Below are 27,752 nucleotides of genomic sequence, written 5' to 3'. Positions count from 1 at the left end.
TAATGATCATACCATTTTATTTTGTAAGTAGTCAGAGTCAGATAATGATTTTATGCCTCTCTCTTCTTTTAGCCGTTTACAGCAGTGGTTTACAACCTAAGGGTCAGGATCCCCTTGAGGGCTGTGTGAAGCCCCACCAGTGTGAACCACTGTAATTGTTGTTTGTGATGGGGGGAGAGGCCTTTTAGAAGGGCCAGGTTTTCATTTGCAGATGTAAAAAACAAGAACCTCAGAATAGCCCTGCTGGATCAGACCAGTGGTCCATCTATTCCAGCATCCCCTCTCACACAGTGGTCAACCCATTCCTCTGGACGGCTAACGGCATACAGGCCGAGGCCTTCCCCTGGTAAGAACATCAGAAGAGCCCTGCTGGATCAGACCAGTGGCTCATCCAGTCCAGCATCCCCTCTCACACAGTGGCCAACCAGTTCCTCTGGAGGGACAACAGGGCAGAGAGGCCGAGGCCTTCCCCTGATGTTGCCTCTTGGCTCTGGGATTCAGAGGTTGACTGCCTCTGAATATGGAGGTGTCATGCTCAGTATGCATTTTATAGTTCACCTACCATGGAGGAAGGAGGAGGGGTGTGAAAACCAAATGCTTTCATCTTCCTAGATGCTTTGATGTGTGGCAGAGACCTATTGTTTCGCTTTTCGTGCTTAGTGGGGGGGGGGGGTAGTTGACCATTATTTCTGGTGGGTAAATGCCGTGTGGTGATTGGGTCCTGATCTTCAGTGCCTTTGCTTGAACACAATATATCTGCAATCTCCGCGCTTTCATCTTCAGTCCTAACAAAGCTTGTGTTCGTATGGTATTCTTCAGCGTCTCAATAAATTAAACTTTCTTCGAAGTGAGTGGTGTTGAGAACTAATTTAACCAGGATTCTGACAGGAGGTTCCCTTTAGTCACCATGGCTACTGGCCACTGATAGTCATCTCCGCCATGACTAACTCCTCTGGCAACCAATTCCACATTTAAATCACTCTCAGTGTAAAGAAGTATTTCCCTTTGTCCGTCCTGAATCTAGTGTCCATCAGCTTCACTGGATGCCCTTGAGTTCTAGTATTTTGGGAGAGGAAGTTCTCTTTGTCAGCTCTCCCCACCCAGTGCATAATTGTCTAAGCCTTAGCCACGCCCCTCCCAATGATCGCTTTTGTAAACGCAAAGTCCCACACTATTCAGCCTTTCCTCATAGGGAAGGTGCTCTGATTCCCTAATCATCTTGGTTGCCCTCCTCTATTCTTTTCCCAGCTCTGCAATGTCCTTTTTGAGACACAGTGACCAGAACTGTACTTAGTATTCCAAATGAGGCTGCACCATAGATGCTGGCATTACAATATCTGCTGTTTTATTCTCAATCTCTTTCTTAATAATCCCTAACATAGTTTGCCTTTTTCACTGCTGCAGCATATGAGATTCTCAATCTCTTTCTTAATAATCCCTAATGCCTCAGCAAATTCAGACTCCATTAGCCTATACTTGAACATGCACCCCATGCACTCTTATGCATGCACCCTAAGATAAGCAAAATGGAAGTCGCACTTGGTGGAAAGCGTTCATTTTCAGCAGATTCAGATGTTGGGCTCCTCCCCCTTTGCTGTCATGTGACTCTCATGGCATGTAACTTCCTGTCACCAGGTTAAAAACGGATCTGGAAAAGCTGGAGACCACCAGCTTACACAATCTACGTACACCCACAACATGTGCAAACACACACACTGTCAAAAATCTCTCTGTATTGATACACCAAAAGTCCAATATTTAAAAAAAAAAAATCTGTCAAAGGCAAATGTGGTTATTTAAAATTAAGGCATGTTTGGCTAAAATGCAACTGTCAAAGAAAAAAGAACGGTCCGTTTCATAAGGCACTGAGGTACACAAAACAAGATCCTGCAACGATGAACTGCATCATATCTAATATAAAGAGATAAATACCACTGGCAATTTTTCCTCGGCAGTCATTCATCTGTTCTTAGTAACCTGGTCCTTGATATAAGGGCTTCTCAAATGACTTTGACTGTGAACACCACAATCAACCCACTGTGATCTAAGGTAGTATATAATGATATCCACTCAGGATATTAGGTCTTTATATTAGAAAAGGGGTAACGTGCGCTTAAAATTTTCTGTGCCACACTCCATTAGGGTACATGAGCCAACCATGTTGACAAAGTTGGGTATTCAGTCATGAATGGAACATTCAGTCATATATCCGGAGTCTTAATTCCTGTCCGAAAGTGTCACTGTTGTTCTTTACAGTTAACCGGATCTAGGCTCAGCGTATAAATGCTTCATGTTTGGCAGGTTCATTATCAACACTGTAATAAACCTATTTCAGTATTTAAAGAAAATATCCTCTTGCTCGGTAGGCTTTTTGAGTTATCGATGAGTGTTCTTGGAACAAAAGATCTCTAGTGCCATGACGTTCTGGAAGTCTGGTTGTTTAGCAATTTGTAAGAATCACAACCAGGTGACAGATTGCAATGTTCTCTTGGGCACTTAAGGTTCACAGCATAAATATTAACAACTCGGAATCTGGAACAATAAATATTGTAAAACAAACTGAATGGAGAATTATAACTTGGAACATTTGTTCTTGACAAACACTTGTAAAAAAAAAGCTAGGATTTTGTGTTTTCTGGGTTTTTTGGTTTTTTTAAAATAACTACTAACAAAATAGTCCATTTACAGAAGGGTCAATCGTTCTATGGTAACAATTCTCAATTCCTACTATAAGACGGTGCTTGTCCATTGCCAAAGGGCACTATTTAGGATTTGGAGTATCTCCATCCAGTAGATTCAATGTGTAAGAGCAACTGGTCTAGGTAGGTTGGAGAACGGTGTTTGTGCAGGACAGCTTTGATTTGTTCAGCCAGCAGATCTGGATAGAGAATCCCTCCTTCTTTCAAAATATCTGCAAAAATAGAAAGTTCTGCAATTACTGGGTTTATGCTTTGCTTCCAACAGATTTTTATTTTTTTAACAAAAAACACATTTCCAAAAAAACTTGATTTCCAAAATTGCATGAAAGGCATGCAACTTTTCTGAAATTCCAGAACACCAATATTCCAAACAAAATCAGGGAGGTGCCCTGTTCAGTTTATTGGTATGTCTGAACAGATTTCCAGAAACATACAGAATGGCGACAGCTTACCAGTGCTTGCAAGCATACTTTGACAATACTCTGTTATGGTGAGATTGTCAAGCGATGATGCCCAGGCAAATTTGTGCGGGACGCATGAAATGTTATTGAGAAACATTTCCCTCAGCCACATCCAGGAGACTTTATCCCAGTTAACTTGCCTCAAAATGGATCTCTCAGAGGACAGAAATACAAACTCCCCTCCTTCGCTGAAGAAAAAACAGGTTGCTTACCTGTAACTGGTGATCTTCGAGTGGTCATCTGTGCATTCACACCCATGGGATCTAGTGCGCACGCGCTGGATTGATCGGTGCTGTAGCAAGCTCTTTTAACGGATTTCCGCGCCCAGTCCCTCGGGCATGCGCAGGAACCCCACCGTGCATGCCCCAGAGGGGTGGGCGCGGACATCCCACCAGTTCCTTCAAACCGCCGCAAATCAACCCCTATTAAAAATGTAGAAGCTGACAGCAGCGGGGAAGGAGGGCGGGTGGTGTGAATGCACAGATGACCACTCAAAGATCACCAGTTACAGGTAAGCAACCTGTTTATCTTCAACGTGGTCTCTGTGCTTCACACCCATGGGAGATTAGCGAGCAGTAGCCTACCTGGAGGAGGGTGCTGGCAGGTCTTTTACTGCATAGCCGAAGACAGAATGTGATGTTCCATGCTGGTATTGGTGTTTGTACGGACGTCTAGGGTGTAGTGCCTTATGAAGGTATTAGGTGTGGCCCACGTAGTGGCTTTGCAAATGTCCGTCAGTGGCACTCCCTGGAGGAAGGCAGTGGAAGTCGCGACAGCCCTGGTAGAATGAGCCCTGATAGGGCCAGGCAATGGCTGTTTGGCGATCTGGTAACAGAGACGGATGAGACCCACAATCCAGTTTGACAGGCGCTGGGCCGGGATGCGAGTGCCCAATCATGCTGACGCGTAAGAGATGAACAGTTGTGCATCTTGTCTAGTCGGGCGTGTCCTATTGAGGTAGAACAGGAGAGCACGCTTCACGTCCAAGGTGTGGAGTAGTTTGTCTTCCGCTGATGTTGGATTTGGGAAGAAATCAGGGAGGAAGACCTCCGCCTGCAGGTGGAACTTTGACACCACCTTCGGCAGGAAGGAGATGTCTGGGACGAGGCGGACTCCGTCTGGCAAAAATGACAGGTAAGGGTGCATCGTGCCGGAAAGCCAATATATCTCCCACTCGTCTAGCCGAGGTGACAGCAATTAAAAAGGTCGTTTTCCATGCTAGAAGTTTGAGGTCGCATGTCGCGAGTGGCTCAAAGGGCTTCCTCGTGAGCTGGCGGAGAACTAGAGGAAGGTCCCAGGGAGCGACTGGAGTCTTGACAGGAGGATAGAGACGCAATAAACCTTTTAAAAAACATTTTGAAATTGGATGTGAAAACAAAGTACATCCGTCAACTGGAACATGGTAGGCAATGGCTGCCAAATAAACTCTCAACGAAGAATGGCAAAGTCCCGAGTCAGCTAGGGACAGGAGGAATTGGAAAACCTGTTCGAGCCCCGCTGAGGCGGCTCAAGGGGCGTCATCACCTAGGGAAGAACAGAATCTTCACCATTTATAATCATACGACCTCCGCGTAATAGGTTTCCTGGAATTCAACAAGACGTTCGTTACGCGGGTGGAGAAGCCGGTGATGGTATTCTCCATGCCGTCAGTTTCAATTGTGGTATGTCGTGATGTAAGAGGGGAGTCGGAGAGGAGGAGGAGGTCCTGAGCCGGAGGGAATTGATGGTATATCCCCTGTGATAACTCAAGGACTGTTGAAAACCAAGGTTGTCTCGGCCACCATGGGGTTAGTAAGATGCAGTCCGCGCCATCTCTGAGTATTTTGCAGACCACTCTCAGAAGCAGAGGCAAGGGCGGGAACAGGTAAAGAAGTCCCGTGGACCAAGGGTAAAGGAGACCAGCTCCCAGAGATTGTGGGTCCCTGCCTCCTCGACTGCAGAACACAGGACACTTTTTGTTGTTCCTGGTGGCAAAGACATCAACTTGGGGAGCTCCCCACATGTGGAAGAATGGGAGGAGGTATGTTGGGTTCATTCCCCACTCGTCAAGGCTGATTCCTCCTCGACTTAGGTGGTCTGCCTGTACGTTCATGTGTCTGGGAATGTGAGTGGCCATGAGGAAAATGTTGTTGGCGATGCAAAGCTTCCACAATTGGATGGCAAGGTTTCAGAGGCGTAGGGAAACAGTGCCTCCCTGTCTGTTGACATAAGAGAGCGCTGGGGTGTTGTCTGTGAGGACCGTGACACATTTCCCCTTGATTAAAGGTAGGAAGCTGGTGATAGCGTGTTGTATAGCCAGCAGTTCTAGGAAGTTCATGTGTCTCTTCCTCATCTGCGCGTCCCATTTGTCTCCAACAGAAAGACCCATGGAGTGTGCACCCCATCCTGTCAGGGAAGCATCTGTCGTTATGGTGACTTCGGATGACAGAGTGTGGAAGGGCGCTCCCTGTAGGATATTTGAAGGGACAGTCCACCAAAGTAATGAGTCCTGTATGCTGGGAAGAGGGGATAGGACGACAGTGTGTGCGTTTTTCGACAGGTCGTAGTTGCGGATAAACCAGAGCTGTAATGGGCGCATTTTGAGTCTTGCAAAGACGAGAACTGACGTAGTTGCAGCCATCAGGCCGAGCAGTATCTGAATTTGGAAGGCCGTGACGGAGGGTTGGGTACGGACGACGGTGGCTAAGGAAATGATATCTGTTGCCCTGTCGTGGGGCAGGTAAGCCATGCATGTCCTTGAATCCAGTATTGCGCTGATGTACTGTATTCGCTGGACCAGACACAGTTGAGACTTTTGTCGACTGACTCGCAGGCCCAGATTCTCCAATAGTGCTAGAGTCTCTGTGACATTGGAGACCAGGGTGTCCCTGGAAGGCGCTACCAGAAGCCAATCGTCTATATATGGGTAGATGGAGATACCCCGGAGACGGAGGAAAGCTGCAACCACAATCATAGTCTTTGTGAAGACCCTTGGGGCGCTGGACAGGCCGAATGGAAGGGCCGTATACTGGTAGTGCTGTTGACCAATCGCAAAGCGTAGGTACTGGCAGTGGAAGGGGTGGATAGTAAGGTGGAAATATGCGTTTTGGAGGTCGAGAGTGGCCATCCAGACGTGTCTGCGAAGCAATGGCGTGATCTGTTGTAGGGACACCATGCGGAAACGGTGGTAGGTCACAAAGAATTTTGGTTTCTGGAAGGCGGGCTTTTGGCCTCCCGAAGACGTTCTTGGTCTCCATCGTGTCTCTGGAGACTGATGAGTTGGGGTACGCCTCTGCCAGGACCTCGACCAGATGCGTGGACGGTATGGTTGACTTGCAGAGGATGAGACTCCTAGAGCTCGAGACGCCTTTATGCTTTTATCTAACTCCTGTAGAATCCGTAGTGGCATTGAAAAGCCTCAGGCCATCGAAGGGAAGGTCTTCCACATAAGATCTGGTACCTATTGGTAGATTAGTGTTGCGGAGCCAGGAATGTCTCCTGAGAGCTATTGCAGAGGCCATAGTTCTGGAAGACGCCTCAAGGACATGCTTAGTATTGTTGAGCTGTTGTTTTGCCAACACCATGCCTTCTTTCTGTATGACTCTGTCTGACTGAAGTTTGTCGTCTGGGAGGTGGCTGAGAAGTTCTGAGAACCGTTCCCAGAGAGTATATTGATATCGGTTCATACAGGCCAAGTAATTAGTGCCCTTGACTCCTAATGCTCCCGTGGAGTAGAAGCGCCTGCCAAAGGCATCTAATTTCTTACCTTCCTTGTCAGAAGGTGCGGAATGAGTCCTCTTGGATTTGGAGGAAGATGTTATCACCAGCGAGTTAGGCTGAGGGTGCGAGAAGAGGAATTCGGCATCTGCCTCTTGGACCCTGTACATGTGGTCCAGTCGTCTCGTGGACACAGGGGCAGACGAAGGTTTTAGCCATGGCGTCTTCACCGCTTGCAGAAGGGCAGAAGACATAGGCAATGCCAAGGTGGAAGAGGTATCAAGCTGAACTATATCATAAACCGCATCTGTTGCCTGTGGATGTTGCTGGACAACAGAAAGGTTTAAAGAGTGGGCCATTCTTTTGACCAAATCCATGTATGACGTAAGGTTGTCAGATGGGGATACGGGTAAGTCCTCAGCGACATCCTGGTTGGGGGATTTATGGTCAGGAGAGGTATGAACCTCAGACGCCTCCGTATCTGAGTCCTCTTCTATGTAGTCAGAGGAGTCTTGTTGTATTTGGACCGATGTGTCCTGTCGACAAGTTATGGGTTTAGTTGTGACGACAGGGATTGGAGTGACCGGAGGGTTGAGAGGACGACTTGGTTCCAGAGAATGATGGTCGTCTGGAGGAGGACGTGACAGATATGCCAAAGGTCTCGATTTGTGGGGCGACCTCGATCTATGAATAGAGTGGGCGATCCCAATCTGAATAGGCCGCCGGAGTCAACCAGGGCATGGATGGTGGATAAGCCCCATACAGGTACCTTAACTGTCGTTGATTCCAAGATATTGGTGGAGGGGGCAGGAAGACTGGGGGATCGACTTCTGAATCATGGACGTCTGGGAGACAAAGCAGTAGCCTGTCTGTGAGAATCGTCCCTGTAGTCTCAGGTGTCGATATCGACAGAGTGACTGTGCAGATGTGTAGTATATCGGTGCCGACGTGGATCGATGTCGGGAGCTTCGAATACCGTCGATGTCGACGACGGGGAAGGAGACGGAGAAGGCTCTGCATCCATTAGGAGCTCTACCATTTCGATGTCGGAGTAGACATGGCGGTAAGAAAGGAACTGGCGGGATGTCCGCGCCCACCCCTCTGGGCATGCGCGTTGGGGTTCCTGCACATGCCCGAGGGACTGGGCACGAAAATCCGTTAAAAGAGCTTGCTACAGCACCGATCGATCCAGCGCGTGCACACTAGATCCCATGGGTGTGAAGCACAGAGACCACGTTGAAGATCTGGTGATTATATTCAAAACCCTCGTTTTAAAAGAATTTTGAATTCCTTGCATGAACACAAAAGTATTCTGATGCTTGTCCCACAATTAATATTTTTTATTAGCTTCAGTTTTTCTAAAATCCTTTCTGCCCCTGTTCAGCCGTCCTCTTAACTAGAAGGTTTGTACAAAAAAACCAGTCTCACTGACAGTCCCTTTCAATCAAGGGGTGGGACAGAACTGGTTGTCTGGGGGTGGGGTGGGGGTGGCCCCGTGCCGTACTCGCCTGCTCCAGAGGAGATGTTGGCGGGGGATGGCCTCACCCAGTCACCGTTGAGGCAGGCAGCCCAACAAGAGGTTGTGGGGAAAGCAACAAGGATGACTCGCCTGTTTCCAGACATGGACCGCCAGTGGCCTTAGAGCCTGGTAGGCCTAGTCCAGTGCAGGCCTCAGATGGGGCTCGCCTAGTAACAGGCCGGAGGAGGTCAGCAGCAGCTGCGGCCCCCTGGAGCCTGGGCAGGCAGGAAGAACAGCCCCTTGAAACAAGAGAAGGCCAGGGAGGCCATCGGCCCAGATCCCCTTAATTCACCAGGAGCCCACCACTGAAGAGACTGCCCTGGGGGAGTCCAGGGTCAGCCAATCCCCAGGAAATCCTTTATTAGACAGGCCCAGGGACCGCCAGGGAGGAAAGGCAAGACCTTTCCCACGTCAGTCAACCAAAGGTTGACGGCCAGAGGGAGAGAAAGACGCTCCAAGGGTGTTGTCGACCCCCCCCTGAATTCTGAGACCCTTCCTGAGGCAGGCCAACAAAAAGGAAAACCTGAAGGGCTTGGTGGCCCAGGACCCTGACCCAGGCAAGCCAGGGAGGAAAGGCAAGACCTTTCCCACGTCAGTCAATCAAAGGTTGCCGGCCAGAGGGAGAGAGAGACGTTCCAAGGGTGTTGCTGTACCCTGCTCCACTCTGAGACCCTTCCTGAGGCACAGCCAACAAAAAGAAAAACAGGACCCTGACCCAGGTGAGGAACAGCTGGACACTGGTGAAATGGCCCTAGGGCCTGGGTCAGGGCCTTTTTTGAGTTGTGCTCCTCCAAAACCAGTTCCCCTCTTGAGACCTGAGGCCAGATACACACAATACAAACTTTACCAGTTTGGTGTAGTCGTTAGGAGCACGGACTCTAATCTGGGAGAACCGGCTTTGATTCCCCACTCCTCCACATGCAGCTGCTGGTGTGACCCTGGGTCAGTCACAAGTTCTCTCAGAGCTTTTCTCTCAAGAGCTCTCTCAGCCCCGCCTACCTCACAGGGTGTCTGTTGTGGGGATGGGAAAGGAAAGGCGTTTGTAAGCTGCTCTGAGACTCCTTCGGGTAGTGAAGGGCAGGGTATAAATCCAATCTCTTCTCTTCTCCTTAGAAATCGTCTAGCATGGGATTCACTGTGGCCACGCACTGCCAGGGGGAGAGCTTGCTTCCATCAAGCCCTGAGCTTCTTCCAGCTGCTCAGCGTCAGGATTACAGGAACTGCTGCCTGGAACCGTGTCGCAGTCTGCCAGGGGGAGCTTTTCCATGCCTTCTGCAAAGCTCCCACCTCTTCCTCTCTGCTTAGCTCCTGCCCCCCCCCAGTTTTTCTTTTTTTGTTCTGTTGCCTTTCTTGGTCCCCCATAGCAAAGTCCCACACCTTCTCAAGGATGGCCAAACACACATGGAGGCATGATGATGTTCGGCAAACACTCGAGGCACTTCAGATGCCCATCAAGCACAAGGTTGTCCCGCTGCATCGCTCCGGCGGACCAAGGCACCACCTCTCTTTTCTGACCCCCCCCCCCTTAGGCATCTTGCGATACGCCGGCTGCCACCACAGAGAGACCAGCCAATGAATCCAGTTCTTGGAAGCAAATCCTGAAAGCACCCGAGGCTTACCCAAGACGGCCAGCTGGATGTTTTGGTTGGGGTCATCCAGTTCAACCAACAGCTCCTGGTAGAGAAACTCGATGTTGGTTTTCAGTAGGGCCTTCTTGTCGTCGTCGACACATCGGAACCAGGAGACCAGGGCTTTCGCGGCTTCTAGTCGGACATCGTGAGACGCGTCGTCCAAACGCTTCAACAGTTCTGAAAACACACACACACAGAAACAGCGGTATCAGGAGTGGCTACCTGTGAATTGGAGAATTCAATTCATTCCCTGCCCTCAAGCCAATGAGGTTCTCAGAGTCTCAGGCACACAGAAGTGGTCCATATAGTAAAAAAAAGTTACAGGACTCCCCCCCCAAGCAAGTAAGTTAGTTCTTTGCCCTGACCTGGATAGTCAGATCTCAGAAGCTAAGCAGGGTCGGCCCTGGGTAGTGTTTGGATGGGAGACCGCCAAGGAATACCACGGTTGCTATGCAAAGGCAGGCAATGGCGACTTTTGATCAGAATTTATAAGCCGGAAGTGTCCTGGAGTTAGCCATTAAACTTTGATCATCTACACAATGTTGGGAAACAATTATTTTAAACCCTACAAATATTTACAGCGTCTTGTGCCACAAGTGGCCAGCACGTGGCACAGGTGTAGACAAGGATAGAAAACCGAAGGCACAGGTCAGGCCTGTCCCCTGCTGCTGTCCTGAAGACTGTAAGGGGGGGGGAATGCAGCAGGGCACATCTGTAATGCCGTATGTAGGAGAGTGGTAGATTGTCTGTGGGTGCCTGAAACAGTGGGGTGCCCAAGCCATGCGACTGTACCAGGATAAATGGTGGTGAGCTTCTCAGGTTGAAACTGCTTCCCGCTGACCTCCAGGAAAACACCGATTATTTGACAGGAGAGCGAGCGGGTCATTTTGGAATCCTCGTCCAGCGTGGCCAGGATCTGGGGCAGCAGCAAACGCTCGACGTTCAGAGTCTGCAACCGAGAACAGGGATTGCCGCCTTAACGAGACCCCACCACCACCACGCTCTCAGCTGACCGATTGATTACGAACAGCAAGTCGGCAGGACGCAGCTGGAGGCAAGCCCTGGCACAAGCACAAAATGGGGCTCAGCGCTGGAAGGAAGTCAAGAAACTAAGAGTGGGTTCACACGCTGTCTATTCAGAGGCCCTCCCTCCTTGCAGATTTCCCCTTTATATGCAGCACAGGATGGAAAACCAGAGGGGGGATGGTAGTGGTGGTTAAGATTTCTGCTGGGGGGGGGGGAGGAGGAGATGGGTTAAGGCAGGAGGAGGGAGTCGGCTCCAGGGGAGAGGAGGAGGCGCACACAATGCTGTGAACCCAGCCCTGAGCTCTTTCCTGTTACCGCTTGGTGTACTGCTGGGACTGTAATGAAATGTTTCAGAAAGGTGCTAAAGCTAAAGGGATATATTGTAAGCCACCTTGAGTTCTGCCAGGGAGAAAGGCGACTAATAAATGTTTTACATGAATAACAAAGACTGTGGATGACGCAACTGCACATTTAGCATCGTATACCCTTGACCGAAGAACGGTACACTCCTTCTATCTGGGATGGTCGTCCTCTTCCACCGAGCGCGCAGCTTCGGGAGGGACGCACATGGAGCGGTGAGGGAGGTAGGGGACACCCGCCTAGCCAGCCAGATCAGCCGAATCAACCCTGGCGATCAATGGGGTGACAGATGTCGCAGCCAGATCGCCCTCACATTTAGCATCCGTTGCTGTATGGTCCTCCTATGTAATTTCTGCATCGTTTTAATGCGTCACATTAACACTTCTGCCTTGCGTCAGCTCCCCTTTTAGCCTTCACTGCAATCTGAACCCTATGACTCTGTTTATTGGATGCCCCATCCTCTCAACAGGGCCCGTAGCCTGGGGTTTTTTTTGTTCGGTGGGGGCATTTGAATTTCTAAGGGGGCAGTTAAATTACAGTTCATTAAATTAATCTGAGTGCCTGTCTTTAAAGGGGGAGGCTCCGAGCAAGTTTCTAGCCCTTTCAGGGGACAGGGCAGCGAGCGCATCAGTCCCTAAGAAAAAACAGCTCACAGGCAGGGTTCCCTCTAAGCTGAGTTAGTGTGAGCCAACTCACAGTTTTTCAGCCTCCAGCTCACAAATTTTTGTCTCAACTCAGGAAGGACGGCTCAAGAGCAAACTAATTTATGCAGTAGCCAAATTGCTCACTCACAACTTTAATGCCAGTGGCTCACAAAGTAGAATTTCTGCTCACAAGACTCCACAGCTTAGAGGGAGCATTGCTCACAGGGCATTTAAATGCCTTTTGAGTTCCCTTCCCAAAGGCTCATGGGGATGCTTCTGAAAGTCTCACCGTGACCCAGGGGCCCTACAGCAGGACTGGGCTAGCAGAAAGGGGATGTATTGAGTGCCCTTCTGAGCTTTCTTGCCCTGTGGAAGGGAACCCAGAAGGCAATTAGATGCCTTCAGATTCCTTCTGAAGGCAATTAGATGCCTTCTGAGCTGTCTTTTCCCAGGTCCCATGATACCCCCCCCCATTCCACAGTTGGAGGGAGAGGGAAGCCCGAGGGCAAGCTGTGGCGTTCTCAGCCGCTGCCAGCAGCAGGTGCGGGGATGTAAATGTTTCTTGAGTATTAAGACCTCAGCACCGGATGTGAAAATTGCCCAGAAAAATCTGCTTTTCTCCGGAATTCCAGAAGATGGTGCTCATGTTCAAATTTAAGCTGTCTCGCCTTGACTTAACAGTTTCCAGCCTTTCCAGACCTGAAATCCAGCTTTAACCCTTTGTTGTAACCACTGTCCCCCCCCATTTCCTCCTCATATTTTCTCCTGTTTTCTCTGTTCTCCCCTTTCTCCCCCCACCCCCCAGCTCCTGCCTTGAGGTACAAATAAAAGCCCAAGCAAAAAACAACAGAAAAGAGAAGAGAATGGCAGCAGTGACGCTGGCACCACCTTTCACAGATCAGAGATGACCCACTGTTGTTTCCTGTGTATGCAGGAATTTAACCAGGGGTGTCAAACATGCGGCCTGGGGGCCAGATGAGGCCCCCGGAGGGCTTCCATCAGGCCGGCAGTGGAACTGGCCATCTCCCGCTTCCAGTTCTGCTGCTGCTGCTGTCTCATAGCTTGCTTCGCCGGACTCAGCCATTCCATGTTTTAACCTGGGTCCTAGACTCAGAACTCTGAGCATGAGATTCCTGTGGCGAATGTCAATAAATCAAAAGTAGGTTTGCAGCTTACAGAGCTAATGTTTTAAGCATGTTCTCATTTTAAGTAAAAAATAATAATCTTTGTGTTTGTGTCCTTCATAAAGTTTATATCTCCGCTACCTGGCATTACATTTTATGGCACACATATCCCAGCCCGACAAGGTCTCATGGTCTCATTTATGTCAGATCTGGCCCTCGTAACAAATGAGTTCGACACCCCTGCTATAAACCATGCAATTTCCTTTGGGCTAAAAGGCCTACTCCTCTCTGGGCACCCAACAGCACCCTTCTGCTCTCGTGAAAACACACAGAGAGCGGATGTTCTGGGTTCCTCTTATTTATTTATTTTCTTCCATATTTATAGCTCTCCCTTCCACTGAGCGGGCTCAGGGCGGGTAACAGTGGGAGTGCCCTGCGATCTAATCTTCCAAAACAAGTCCATCTTACTGTCTTGGCTGTGAAGACTGTCCCAAGGCCTAAGCAGAGAGGAGGTGTCAAAATGAAAAATCCATTAACTGTGGCAGGACTCCCAAAACATAAAAGAGGTTTCAGATGTTCCTTAACTGGGTTTTTACAGCACCAAATATGGATGTGCGTATGTGTCATAGATGCAACGAAAGGCAGTGACGGAGGGTTGGGTACGGACAACTTCAGAGGACGGTGGAAGACAGGAAGACCTGGCGTGATCTGGTCCATGGGGTCGTGAGGAGTCAGACTCGACTGTGTGACTGAACAACAACAAAAATGTGTGTAACTACATAGGAACATAAGAGAAGCCAATGTTGGATGAGGCCAATGGCCCATCCAGTCCACACTCTGTCACACAGTGGCCAGAAATAACAGGGGCCATCAGGAGGTCCAGCAGTGGGGCCGGGACACTAGAAGCCCTCCCACTGTTGCTCCCCTCCCCCCAAGCACCAAGAATACAGAGCATCACTTGCCCCAGACTGAGAGTTCCTATTTATCCCTTGTGGCTCATAGCCACTGATGGACCTCTGCTCCATATGTTTATCTAATTCCCCCTTGAAGCTGTCCATGCTTGTAGCCGCCGCCGCCACCTCCTGTGGCAGTAAGTTCCATGTGTTAATCACTCTTTGGGTGAAGAAGGACTTCCTTTTATCTGTTCTAACCCGACTGCTCAGCAATCTTATTGAGTGCCCATAAGCTTTACTCCTTCACATCTGAAAACTGTCCAGTCCAAATGCCTTTGTCATCTAGTGTCAATTTATAAGTTCGGATGGGAAATTTCCACCTTCTCTCTAGGCCTGTATTTTTTGCCTAGGCTAGAATTTAATTTAAAAAAAACAAAAAACAAAAAAACAGCTTGCATTTTGGGACCTCTGTATTCCACGCTGGGTTTTACAGTACGGCCGAGGGAGGGGGGGGGGAGACACACCTCTTCTGGCGAGAGCAGCCCACTGTCGATCAGAGCCCAGAGGCAGGACACTGCCGTGGTGCGGATGGCAGCTGCCGTCCTTCCCCCTCGCCACTGCAGGTTAGGAGCCAGGATGTCTTTTATCACGATCTCAAGGTAGTTACAAAACTGCCTGGAGCCAAGAAACATGAACGGCAAGAAAGAAAAGAGAAAAAACAAAAACAAAATGAAAGCTTTGTGCGAACGTGACGGAATGACTGGGGGAGAGATGAAAAGACACTTTTTTCCCCCCCTTCCCAAGTCTCGAAAACAAGATAGCCAGAAGAGGGAAGAAAGGGCATGAAAAGGGAGGGTTTTTTTTTAACCTAACACGATGACAGTGCACGTTAACAATATTTCATTACTTAAACTTCTTCTCGAGGGGGGTGATGGGGGGGAGAGGAGAGATGCTGACTTTGTATAAACAACATCTCAGGATGAAGAGAGGCGGAAATCTTTTCAGTTCCCGGCTCTGCCACTAACACACCTTGTCATCCAGGCAGGCCCTTTACGCTGGTGTAATCAGAGGAGGCCACTCCACGCTGACATGAAAAGGCCTCCACTAGGGGAATGTAAAATGAGAATGCAGGATGGTTACTGAGACAAGGCACCTTGTTGGTAAGACTGCAACATCAGCCAACCGCTGGATATTTTGCTCTCTGAAAATTCATTTCAAATGCCAGCTTTTCTTTGCGTTGGGAGCTAGGATCAGCTTTTTAGACAGTCAAGCATGCATTGACGACCGGACGTGGACAAAGACCGAGCGGAGTTTGCAACGCCCTTAGTTAAGTACAGCAACTAAGAAAGAGTCAAAATACCAAAAGGCTGGACTCTACGACTGCCTTCGGCTAAGCCTTCTTTCAACAGGGAAAGTCCTCCTCCAACGGAGAGTGACTCTTTCTAATGGAGAAAGGCTTTGTTTGTTGAAGGAAGTCTTGACGGAAGGATTTTTCCCCCTTGTGCTGCGCTGACACTTTCTTCCTCGCTGGAGGCACTGGACGTTTTAAACACCTGCGTGACAGATGGAAATGTGTGGGGTTGTGGTTTTTTTGTAAATAATGATCTGTAAGCCACCTTGAACCACAAAGGAAAGTGGGATAGCGATACTTTAATAAATGAAACAAACCAACTGGGCTCCAAAAACACGTGCCGGACTTTCAAAGGGCTACCTCCACACCCCAAAAGTCTTGCCAATCGGGCCTCTTAGCAGTGATCTCTCAATCCCTCTGCACTGCTTTTCTCCCCCCTCCAGCAGGTTGTGTTTACGAATAAGTAAAGATGGCAAATTATCTGAATGTGCAGTTCTCAGTTCAAATCAGCCCTGACCCGGATGGCCCAGGCTCACCCGGTCTCGTCAGATCTCGGGAGCTAAGCATGGTCGACCTGGGCAAGTGTTTGGATGGGAGACCTCCAAGGAATACCAGGGCTGGGAGGCAGAGGCAGGCAACGGCAAACTACCTCTGAACGTCTCTTGCCTTGAAAACCCCATGGGCTCGCCACAAGTCAGCTGTGACTTGACAGCACTTTCTTCTGCCACCCAGTTCAAACAGAAGGCAAGCAGCCTGACACCCCAATGTAACACTTCTACTTTACACAAAGAGCTGGATTTGAGTCCAGTAGCACCTTCGAGACCATCAAGATTTTCGGGGTATGACGAAGGGAGCTTGGACTCTGGAAAGCTCATGCCCCGAAAATCTTGTTGGTCTCGAAGGTGCTCTTTGGACCCGAATCTATCTCTCCTAATGCGGGCCAGAACGGCTACCCTCTGAAACTTAAAACAAAGGCATTTTTAGGGGCATCGGAATGGGGGGGGGCGGGGGGTTTGCAGTCAAACAGGTGCCCCGTTGAAAGCGACGCACAGTGGCCGGATGAGATCCGACATTTCAGCACGCGCTCGCTTGCTTCTAAGCATGTGACAGCGCCATAGATCTCTTCAGCCCAAATTAGGGCTGTTTACATTTGCAAATTCAAAACCATTCACGGGTTGATTCTCAAGACCGCTGGGCACACGGCGACTGCTTGAAGCTGTGGTGCGCATCAGCTCCCCCTGAACGTGGCCAGCTGCTGCTGTGGTGGCCCAGGATTAAGTTTTATTTATTTACTGAATCTATCTATCTATCTATCTATCTATCTATCTATCTATCTATCTATCTATCTAATTGATATCCTGCTCTCTCTCCCCCGAATGGGACTTGGGGCGGCTAACAGCATATAAAATACACTCGATAAAAACCACACAAAAGATACAGTAAATAAACTTTTAAAACATATGAAACGATTAAAAATCGATCCTGATTAAAATCTATCTGCTATCAAGCAGGTAGGATGCATGGATGGTGAAGACACAGCTGAAGCATGCCAGCTGCCTGGTGATCATAATCACCCAAAGGCCGCCCCCAAAAAAGAGCAGCTTTGTGTGCCCTGCGGAACCTCAGGCGGAACCTTCGGGCAGCTGGTTCCACAGGACGGGGGCCACTGCTGAGAAGGCCCTTTCCCTTGTTGACACAAGGCGGATAGTTCTTGGACCAGGGACCTTCAATAAATGTCGATATGAGGGTTGGAGAAGATGGGGAGGAACATGCCAGGAGGGGCAGTCCTGAAGGCATGAGGGTCTCAGGCCACTGAGGGCTTTAAATCATAGAATCACAGAGTTGCAAGGGAGCCATACAGACCACCTAGTCCTGCCCCCTGCCCAATGCAGGACCAGCCTAGAGCATCCCTGACAAGGGTTTGTCCAGCCACTGCTTAAAGACGGCCGGTGAGGGGAGCTCACCACCTCCATAGGCAGCTGACACTTTAATAAATGAAATAAACCATCTGGGCTCTTTGAATTGGCACTGGAAACTAATTGGGAGCCAGTGCAACTGCTGTAGGATAGGTGTCATATATGCTGCTGACATGCTACTGCAAACCTGCATGTTGTGTTTCTTTCCTGTAGGGTGCGCAAAAATCCTTACACAATGCACAGCTGCTTCCAACACACACCAAATTGTGTAACTACCACCCCCTGAGTAAACCTTTTAAAACACAACTGCTTTACCTGTATTAATAAAATTATTACAATAAGCCCTGTAGCTGCATCCTCTCTCTCAAGCTATTTCAAGGCTGCCTTTAGTTTGAAGGTGGTCTCTCTGCGGCTGTGACCCTTGGGCACTTTGCAGGTTGGGGGAGGGTGGCGGCGGCTTCTTTTAATCCCTTAAATAAAATGTGTCAAAACCACAAAGGTGGGTTTTAGCGCAGCCACTTACTCACCCACAATGGAATGCTCTCCGGGACGATGAATAACATTTAAGAGTGCATTATATTTAATATCACTGAGGCAAGACGAGGAAAACAGCTGCCAGGCTGCTCAGCGAAACGAGATGTCTGCCCAAGAGGGTGTTTAACAAGGCACACTGGAAGCTGTCATTTTGAACCCTTGAACACACACACATCCAAACTGTTTCCAGATAATAAGGCCTATTGTATGGCTAAAAAGAAAGAAGGGCACACCTGTTTAAAAGATGAGGTAGTTGTTCAAACACAGGAACGTGTCTGGTGGTGGCAGCTCCGAGCAAGACTGTCAAACTGCTCTCTTCTCTCCCCTCTGCTTAGCATGGTGTGGTGTGTGTGGGGGGGGAAGGACACAACTGATGGCACCCGCTATTAAAGCTCACACTGGTAAAAACACACAGGTAAACATTTCCTGCCACCCTGTGTCATAGCTTACCCATAATGCACACCTTATGGGTTTGAAAACCCCCATGGTCCCGGGGTCACCACAGTTGGTTGCAACTCGATGACATGCAATTACTGTCATTAGTGCACCAAAATGAGATCCACTCCCCAAATATGAGCATCAGAAACTGTCTTTTTAAAAAGGACGCCTTAGGAATCTACATACTCGCTCTTATGGCTGTGAATATCTCCACAGGTAAACCCATGAGAATCAGGAAAATAACATCTTGTTAAGAAAGCAGCATTTCACCACCAGCACCCCCCATATAGAGGCACTATACTCCTAAGAAAAAAGAAAACTAACAGGTATGGCTCTCCAAGAGGAGAACAGATACACTGTGGTGAGAAGAGCTACCTATGATTGATTTCTGCCTCTCGTGCCGCTGTTAACTCACACAGAGCCACCAAGCTACCTCTCACCTTCTGAAAATGTTTGCCAAAACATACAGATTTCCCAGCAGATAAGGAACTGTAATTCTTTTTTTTTTGGGGGGGGGGGGATGATTTGATCCTTTTAGCAAAGTTACGCAGTTACAGATCGCATATTCCAGAGGGGAAACTGTGTTACTTTACCTCTGGAAAAGAAACAAAAAAAAAGGATTCCTTCTTTGTACATAAGAACATAACATAAGAGAAGCCAATGTTGGATGAGGCCAACGGCCCATCCAGTCCAACACTCTGTCACACAGTGGCCAAAAATCCCAGGTGCCATCAGGCGGTCCAGCAGTGGGGCCAGGACACTAGAAGCCCTCCCACTGTTGCCCCCCCCCAAGCATCAAGAATACAGAGCATCACTTGCCCCAGACCGAGAGTTCCTATCTATCCCTTGTGGCTAACAGCCACTGATGGACTTCTGCTCCATATGTTTATCTAATTCCCTCTTGAAGCCGTCCAAGCTCGTAGCCGCCACCACCTCCTGTGGCAGTGAATTTCATGTGTTCACTCGTTGGGTGAAGAAGGACTTCCTTTTATCTGTTCTAACCTGACTGCTCAGCAATTTCATGGAGTGCCCACGAGTTCTTGGTATTGTGAGAAAGGGAGAAAAGAACTTATTTCTCGACCTGCTCTATCCCATGCATGATCTTATAAACCTCGATCATGTCACCCCTCAGCCGTCGTTTCTCCAAGCTAAAGAGCCCCAAGCGCTTTAACCGTTCCTCATAGAGAAAGTGTTTCAACCCTTTTATCATTCTAGTTGCTCTTTTCTGCACTTTTTCTAATGCTATAATATCCTTTTTGAGGTGTGGTGAACAGAACTGTACACAGTACTCCAAACGAGGTCGCCCCATCAATTTATACAGGGGCATTATGACACTGGCTGATTCGTTTTCAATTCCCTTCCTAATAATCCCCAGCATAGCGCTGGCCTTTTTTATTGCAGTCTCACACTGTCTCAAAGCACCTTAATGACTAACGGAATTATTGAGATGGGTAGTCGTGTTGGTCTAAAGCAACAGAACAAAGTTTGAGTCCAGAGGTACCTTTAAGACCAACAAAGTTTTATTCTGGACAAAAGCTTTCGTGTGCATTTGTTGGTCTTAGAGGTGCCCCTGGACTCAAAACTTTGTTTTAATCGAATTATAGCATGATTTAGCTAGGATCCTTTTAATCCTGCCTTTCCCTGAGGAGTTCTGGGTGACACACACGAGTCTCCCTGCTACAGAGATAAATAAAACACATAAATCTGCTTGTCTTTAAATTGCTGTTCGACTCATCTCTGGCTATAAATTTCTTCGCTGGGATCAGGGCTTCCACTGATTGAAGATGACTGATTTAAGGCTCAGCCTTCCCGGGGCCTGTGCTGTAATTTGGGGGGTCTTGGGGGGGGTGTGGCTGGGAAGAGGTGCTACAAATGCATCCCTGAAGAAGAATTCTATTATTATTCTCCTCTTCTCTCTCTCAAGGTCAGTCCTGACATTTTAAAAATATTTGTGGGTGGGTGCTTTTTTTGTGTCCTGTGGGGCCACCGTGACTACGGAGACCAAGCCACAAATCACAGAAATGGACCCCCACCACCACGCCCAGTACCTGAGGCTGCAGAATGTCAAGGGTTACCCTGCAAAAGCTACTGCTTGCATGAGGATTAAAGCAGGCGTTGGGACTTGCTGGCTGGCTCCAGCCCAAGTGCTCGGAGACTCGACTGGTGTCCACAATGGCAGCTTTGGAAAATGTCTTCCCCTAAAGCCCAACCCCACCTCCTTAATCCTAATCTACCTCCATGACTTCCCCTAATTTTCTCTGCGTACCTCCAAGGGCACACCTGACCCACAGCCACGGTGTTCCCGCCAGGACACGCTCCCCCCCATCTCACTATGTGATCTTTGCTGTAGACCACGTGGATGTACATGAAGCTGCCTTATACTGAATCAGACTCTTGGTCTATCGAGGTCAGTATTGCCTACTCAGATTGGCAGTGGATCTCTGGGGTCTCAGGCAGGGGTCTTTCACATCACCTGCTACCTGATCCTTTCAACAGGAGATGCCAGGGATTGAACTTGGGACCTTCTGCTTGTCAAGCAGATGCTCTACCACTGAGCCGCAGTCCCTTCCCTGACCATCATGAACACACGAAGCTGCATGCCAAGCCCCTCTTTACAGCTCTCCAGGGTCTCAGGTGGAGGTCTTTCCCATCACCTCCTACCTGGTCCTTTTTAACTGGAGATGCCGGGGATTGAACCTGGGACCTTCTGCTTGTCAAGCAGATGCTCTACCACTGAGCCGCAGTCCCTTCCTTGACCATCATGAACACACGAAGCTGCATGCCAAGCCCCTCTTTACAGCTCTCCATGGTCTCAGGTGGAGGTATTTCCCATCACCTCCTACCTGGTCCTTTTTAACTGGAGATGCCGGGGATTGAACCTGGGACCTTCTGCATGCCAAGCTGAGGCTCTACCACTGAGCCACAACCCTCACCCAAATGTGAAATAATTTATAGATTTACTCAGGATTTTTCTATGCTGCCTCTTCAGAGTCCTGCTTGAGGCCACTTACAATTAGACTCACGTCACAACATTAAAAACAAGCCATAACATGGGCACAGCAACATCAGAGAACAGGTGTCCTTGACAGAGAGCTAAAACCGCAAAGTCTCAAAAGCATAGCAGACAAAAAGTGCCCAGATGATATGGAACAGTGCCTACCCTTCCGAATTTATAGTCTTGTTTGGTTCTTGAAGCAACTGTGAAAGAGTAGAGAACAGCTTCAAACGCATCAAGGGGTCTTTGGATGTCTGAAGGCACGTTTTCAGAATGAGAAAAAGTTCTTGAAGGGCTTCACCTATGGCAGGGCCTAGAAAACAAATATGAAAATAACTGGGGGGTGGGGTTTGCAGTAGCTGTTAATCAATATATCTTAGGTCACAGGTTTTAGCAAAGAGTTAAGCGAGGATTTGAGACCATTTGCTTTCAAAGAAGGGACATCTTGCAGAGGAAAAGAACATAAAATAGATCTTTGGTGCTTCATTTGGAAAAAGAAAGACCCTCGAAAATCTGCACAAATGGTGTTCACAACCGGCATTTGTAAAGGCACTTCAAAACTGTGGTTTCAAAGCTAACGGCCACGGTGAGCGTGGGCACCGGCATACCTAGAATGCCCCTGTGGCCAGCTCCCAAAAGGGAGGGAGAGGCTCTCCCGCAATCTAACTTGCCTTGCAGGTTTGTGTGAAGGATAATGCACCGAGAAAGCTATGGATGATGGTTTGCACACGTTCAGGGGTTGTGTGAGACCCAGATCACAATTTTGATAAACTCATTTAAGAACGCACTATTTTGCTTGACGTCGGCCTCTGAGTTGATTAGCTGCCAAAATGAATAGGAAGACTAGTTTTTAAGGTACACGCCACTGTTCCTTCGAAGCCGTGTGCGTGAGTGGAAGCCCCGCTCAGCAGCAATTTGGAGCCCTGCAGGGTCTTGCACTGCCCATTGCAAGATTACAGCAGTTATATTCTGCTCAGGATACGAACTGCTCTGCTCAGTAGGGGGAAAAATTAGAGGGAACATTCGTACACCCCGTGCTGTTTTACAAACCTAAACGTTTTTACTACCTTCACAACAACGACATACTTCTGTTTCAGCGTGCAAAATGTCACACGGCCCAATTCCAAGCATACGTATTTGGAGAGAAGTCCCAACAGCAACTCAAAAATCTTCTTTTATCCAGGAGGGGGATGGGACAGGGAGGAGAGGTAATAGATGTGATTCTGAAATGGTTTCAAGCCCGCCCCGGCTGGATTACCTGAATGAGTGGCGACGACGTCCAGCTGCAGCAGTTCAGACGAGTAGCAGGTCCAGGTGTCGGGGGCTGAGGAGACCCACTGCATGAGCTCAGAGATGTGCTGCCGATACAGGCCCACCAAGCCCACCAGGCCCTGCACTTCCGCCAGTGACTTCATGGCCTCTTCTATCTGTCGGGGGACAAAATGAAAATGCAAAGACGCAAAAACGTTCCTTTAAAGAAATGGGATTTAACCAAAAAAAAACCTCCTTGGGCAAATGAGCAGCTCCTATGCTGATGCATACAGAACTGGCAAACATTTTTTACCAGTTAGTTGTAGATTTTCCGGGCTGTATGGCCGTGGACTTGGCATTGTAGGACCTGACGTTTTGCCCACAGCTGTGACTGGCATCCTCAGAGGTATAGCACAGAAAGATGGAGTACTCTCTGTGTGTTATACCTCTGAGTATGACAGTCACAGCTGCTGGCGACACGTCAGGTCCTACAATGCCAAGACCATGGCCATACAGCACGGAAAATCTACAACAACTAATGAACTCTGGCCGTGAAAGCCTTCGACAACACATTTTATTACCAGCCCACTAAAAGGACATCTGGACTACTGCATGCGTTTTCCCCAGATCGTGCAAACACCCTGGGCTTTCAACTGCCCTCCAGGCCACAGCATCCCTGACTTAGGATCCAGCCGTCCTCTTTGTGGGCTCTTTGAAACCCCTTTCCAACCCAAGTGTGCCTTGGAATGAGCGCTGGTCAAGTGGATGAACAGAGCTGGTGGAGTATACTGGTCAGAGCATCGGACTAGCTTACGGAAGACCCAAATTCGAAGCTTGCTGGGTGACCCTGGGCCAGTCACACAGTCTCAGCGTAACCAACCTCACCTCACCGAGTGGTTGGGAGGATAAAATGGAGGAGACAAAAACTATTTAAAAGCGGCTTTGGGTCCCCACTGAAGAAAGGGGGGGGTAGAATAAATGGCGTAAATAAAAAGTAATTAAAAAAAAGCCTCTCTTGACTTAGGGAATGAGTCAGCTATCTATTTTAACAGCATCACAGAGTCACTATTTGTGATCCGCTCAACCGGTTTATTTTTCTTCACAATCACGTCATCTTGGACATTTGTTCTTTTCAAAAACAGAGAAAACGAACCCTGCCGGAACAAAAGCCTTTGATGGCGGTGCTAAAACTCTTTGCTGGTGTCCAACAGTACTCCTCTAGCCTTCTGTGCATAAAATTAGAACAGGTCCGGGATTATTTTGGTTCCCCCCCCCCCGGAATCAAAATTCACTGGGGGGGAAATGGAAACGACCTGTCTGAATACTAACCAACCCTTAAGAGGGTCGCTGCCCGGAAGGAACAGAAGAGAGGAAGTACGCCAATAAAACGAAGGAGCAAATCTGGAAGCAAAAACTCACCTGGCCACCAAAGAGCTACTGCTAAAAAAAAGAGTGGGTGGGTGGGAAGGCAGCTGCCTGATTTATTTGGCATTTGGGAAGAAAGTGATTTATGACGGTCTGATAGCTGGGGGGGGGGAAGGGCTCACGTTTATCAAGGGCATCTTTGGCTGTTTCTGATTTCAAAGAACGGATGAAACTCCCCCCACCACCACCACCCCGGAACTTAGGATAGGAGCAGAGGTGAAAAGGGCAGCTGATGAAAAAGACACTCCCTGCGGGAGGCTGAGAAGGCACCAGAGGGGTGAACCCCCCTATATTCAGAGTTATCTCAGCTGCAACCCCCCCCCCCACACACACACACAATTCCTGTATCTGTTTTAATTGTATCTGATTTTTTTTTTAAAGCCTGCCTGGGCAGAACGGTGGCTACTGCCTTCACAAAGCTTCCGATGTTTTATTAAGACGGCCTGCTTCCGCGCTCAGTTTGAGAGAAGAAAACCTCTTCGGTCGGGAGATTACGACAAATCCTCCCTCAGAGACGGAGTCTTTACAGATAATCTCTTCCCTTTGGGGAAGCGCCAAAGCTCTTCTAATGACGCTCACGCCCTGCAAGTGAAAACGCGGCTCTGGACGTGATTATTGGTGACAACTAAGTCGGCTTCGGTCTTCAGCTTTTCACCTGGCGGCTTGCAGGGATGGGCACAGCTCAGGGCACACCGTTGCATGTAGGAAATCCTCAGATTCAATGGCTGGAATCCCTGCTCAGAGAAGATCTCACGGCACTGCTGTGAAACACCTCTGCCTAAAGACTGGGACTGCCCCATTGCCTGCACAGAACTACTTCAGGGTCCCTCGGGCCTTCTGTTATTTCGCTAAAATCACCGCCAGAGGGCCCAAGAGAGCTGCTGCCAGTAGGTGGATGCTGTGCGTGAAGATCGGCCAATGGTCTGGCTCCGTTGCTAATGCCTGCTCTGTCAGGAAGGCTCTCTCTCTCCCAAAAGACTAGAACTCGAGGGCATCCAATGAAGCTGACGGGCAGTAGGTTCATGGTGAACAAAAAGGAAATACTGCTTTACATAGAGAGTTATTAGATGTGGAATTCACTGTCAGAGGATGTAGTGAGGGCCACAGGAAGAAACAGCTTAGACAGATTCATGGAGAATAAGTCTTTCAATGGCTACTAGCCATGGTGTCTGAGGGGAACCTCCACATTCAGGGGCCTTAAACCTGAGGGGAACCTCCACATTCAGGGGGAAGGCTTCAACCTGTGCCCTGTTGTTGGCCCTCCAGAGGGACTGGGCGGCCACTGTGTGAGACAGGATGCTGGCCTAGATGGACCCTCACTGGTCTGATCCAGCAGGGCTCTTTTGATGTTCTTACCCAGGGAAGGCCTCGGCCTCTGTGCCCTGTTGTTGGCCCTCCAGAGGGACTGGGCGGCCACTGTGTGAGACAGGATGCTGGCCTAGATGGACCCTCACTGGTCTGATCCAGCAGGGCTCTTTTGATGTTCTTACCCAGGGAAGGCCTCAGACTCTGTGCCCTGTTGTTAGCCATCCAAAGGAACTGGTTGGCCACTGTGTGAGACAGGATGCTGGACTAGATGGACCCTCACTGGTCTGATCCAGCAGGGCTCTTTTGATGTTCTTACCCAGGGAAGGCCTCAGACTCTGTGCCCTGTTGTTAGCCATCCAAAGGAACTGGTTGGCCACTGTGTGAGACAGGATGCTGGACTAGATGGACCCTCACTGGTCTGATCCAGCAGGGCTCTTTTGATGTTCTTACCCAGGGAAGGCCTCAGACTCTGTGCCCTGTTGTTAGCCATCCAAAGGGACTGGTTGGCCACTGTGTGAGACAGGATGCTGGACTAGATGGACCACTGGTCTGATCCAGCAGGGCTCTTTTGATGTTCTTATGAATGCTTTGGCCTCTCTGCCCTGTTGTTGGCCCTCCAGAGAAACCGGTTGGCCACTGTGTGAGACAGGATGCTAGCCTAGATGGACTTTCACTGGTCTGATCCAGCAGGGCTCTTCTTGTGTTCTTATGCTCCCACACACTTCAGTCATTCCGCAAAACAGAACTAACCAGGAGGGCAATTTTTATAACGATAACGGGGATATACTATAACAAAGTAGTTCAGGAAGGCGCTTCTACAAAAGGAACAGGATTGTGGACAATGTGACTGTGTATGGGATATATTGCCTCTTTATTGTACAAACTACCCTGCTCTTATTTGTACTGCTTTCTACTTTTCTAATGCCATTTCCTGCATTGTTTCACATATCAATTCTAGTCTCCCTCCCCCCCATGTCTAATTTTTGTAATCAGAGTCTCACTGCATTGCTAATTAGAGGTCTCCTGCTATTTGGCTGATTACACACCATGCAATCAGCCTGGAGTCTCAAATAAAGGCAGACTATAAATGCACGAAATAAATAGATCAGACTGGTGGTCCATCTAGTCCCGCATCCTGTCTCACACAGAGGCCAATCAGTTCCTCTGGAGGTCCAACATGAGGGCACAGAGGCCGAAGTCTTCCCCTGATCAGAACATAAGAAGAGCCCTGCTGGATCAGACCCGTGGTCCATCTAGTCCAGCATCCTGTCTCATAAAGCAGCCAACCAGTTCCTCTGGAGGGCCAACAACAACAGGGCAAAGAGGTTGAAGACTTCCCCTGGTGTTGCCTCCTACCAACTGGTATTCAGAGGCTCACTGCCTCTGAATGTGGAGGCTCCCTTTAGTGACTACGGGTGAACCTCTCCTCCATGGTTTCTGTCTAACCCCCCTTTTACAGCCACCTAAGCTTGTGGCCACCACTGTGTTCACCGGCTACGAATTCCACAATCCAATGAACGAGTAAATTAGCACCCCCTTGTGTGTATCCTAAATCTATTCCCCATTGGGTACGCCTGAATTCTAGGGTGGTGGTGGTTGTTATTATAGTTAAATTTATGAATCGCTCCATCCCTACTATCGTAGGTCTCTGGGCGACGTACGCAGTGTTAAAAACAGTCACCAAATACAATAATCGAACATATTAAATTACATTACAAAAACAGATGGCGAGTAGTGATCTTTAGAATTAATTATTCCCCTATTACAGACTGCTGGCCATTTTGTGGGCAGGGGGGAAAGAGGCTGAAATAAGCGTGGAAAACTGAGGAGGGTGCCGGTGAAGGTGGAAACCGTCACTGTCCTCAACCAAAAGCCCGGCGGAACATCTCTGCCCTGCAGGCCCTGCGGAACGGCCTAAGATCCCACCGCAGGGCCCTGATGGTGTTTGGCAGAGAGCTCCACCAGGTTGGGGCCAGGACTGAGAAGGCTCTGGTCGAGGACAGCTGGATATCCTTACGGCCAGGGATCACTAGTGTGTTGATATCCACGGAGCGCAGTGCCCTTCCGGGGACATAATGGTCCCATAGATACAATCATAGAATCACGGAATGTTAGAGTTGGAAGGGACCTTGCAGGTCATCTAGTCCAACCCTCTGCACTCTGCAGGAGCATAACCGAAAGATAGCCCTACAACATGCCCGGAAGATGGTCATCCAGCCTCTGCTTGAAAACGTCCAGCAAAGGAGCATCCACCACTGCTCAACCACTCTTACAGTTAGGAAGTTTCTCCTGATATTTAGTCGGTATCGACTCCCTTGTAATTTCTACCCATTAGATCTAGTCTTGCAATCCGGAGCAAGAGAGAATAGATCCGCTCCATCTTCTACAAGACAGCCCTTCAGATATTTGAAGACTGCAATCGTGTCTCCTCTAAGCCTTCTCCTTCCCAGGCTAAACATACCCAACTCTTTCAGCCTTTCC

General features: G+C 48.9%; 1 protein-coding gene across 1 annotated transcript in view; it reads right to left on the bottom strand.

Annotated features, from left to right (window-relative positions):
* Positions 1–2,572: 2,572 nt before the first annotated feature.
* The window catches only part of DNAAF5 (dynein, axonemal, assembly factor 5), a 47,161-nt gene continuing 21,981 nt past the window's right edge, over positions 2,573–27,752 (bottom strand). The window contains exons 9-14 of the mRNA XM_015417301.1: positions 22,546–22,714; positions 21,453–21,600; positions 14,578–14,728; positions 10,799–10,955; positions 9,995–10,183; positions 2,573–2,911 (exon numbers count right to left, since the gene is read on the bottom strand). Coding sequence (XP_015272787.1) covers positions 2,766–2,911; positions 9,995–10,183; positions 10,799–10,955; positions 14,578–14,728; positions 21,453–21,600; positions 22,546–22,714 — 960 coding nt within the window. The 3' untranslated portion in view covers positions 2,573–2,765. The remainder of the gene's footprint in view (positions 2,912–9,994; positions 10,184–10,798; positions 10,956–14,577; positions 14,729–21,452; positions 21,601–22,545; positions 22,715–27,752) is intronic.

Source organism: Gekko japonicus, unplaced genomic scaffold (genome assembly GCF_001447785.1).
Source record: "Gekko japonicus isolate JY-2015 unplaced genomic scaffold, Gekko_japonicus_V1.1 scaffold1917, whole genome shotgun sequence".
Taxonomy (NCBI): Eukaryota; Metazoa; Chordata; class Lepidosauria; order Squamata; family Gekkonidae; genus Gekko; species Gekko japonicus.
This window is presented reverse-complemented; position numbering and strand designations above follow the sequence as displayed.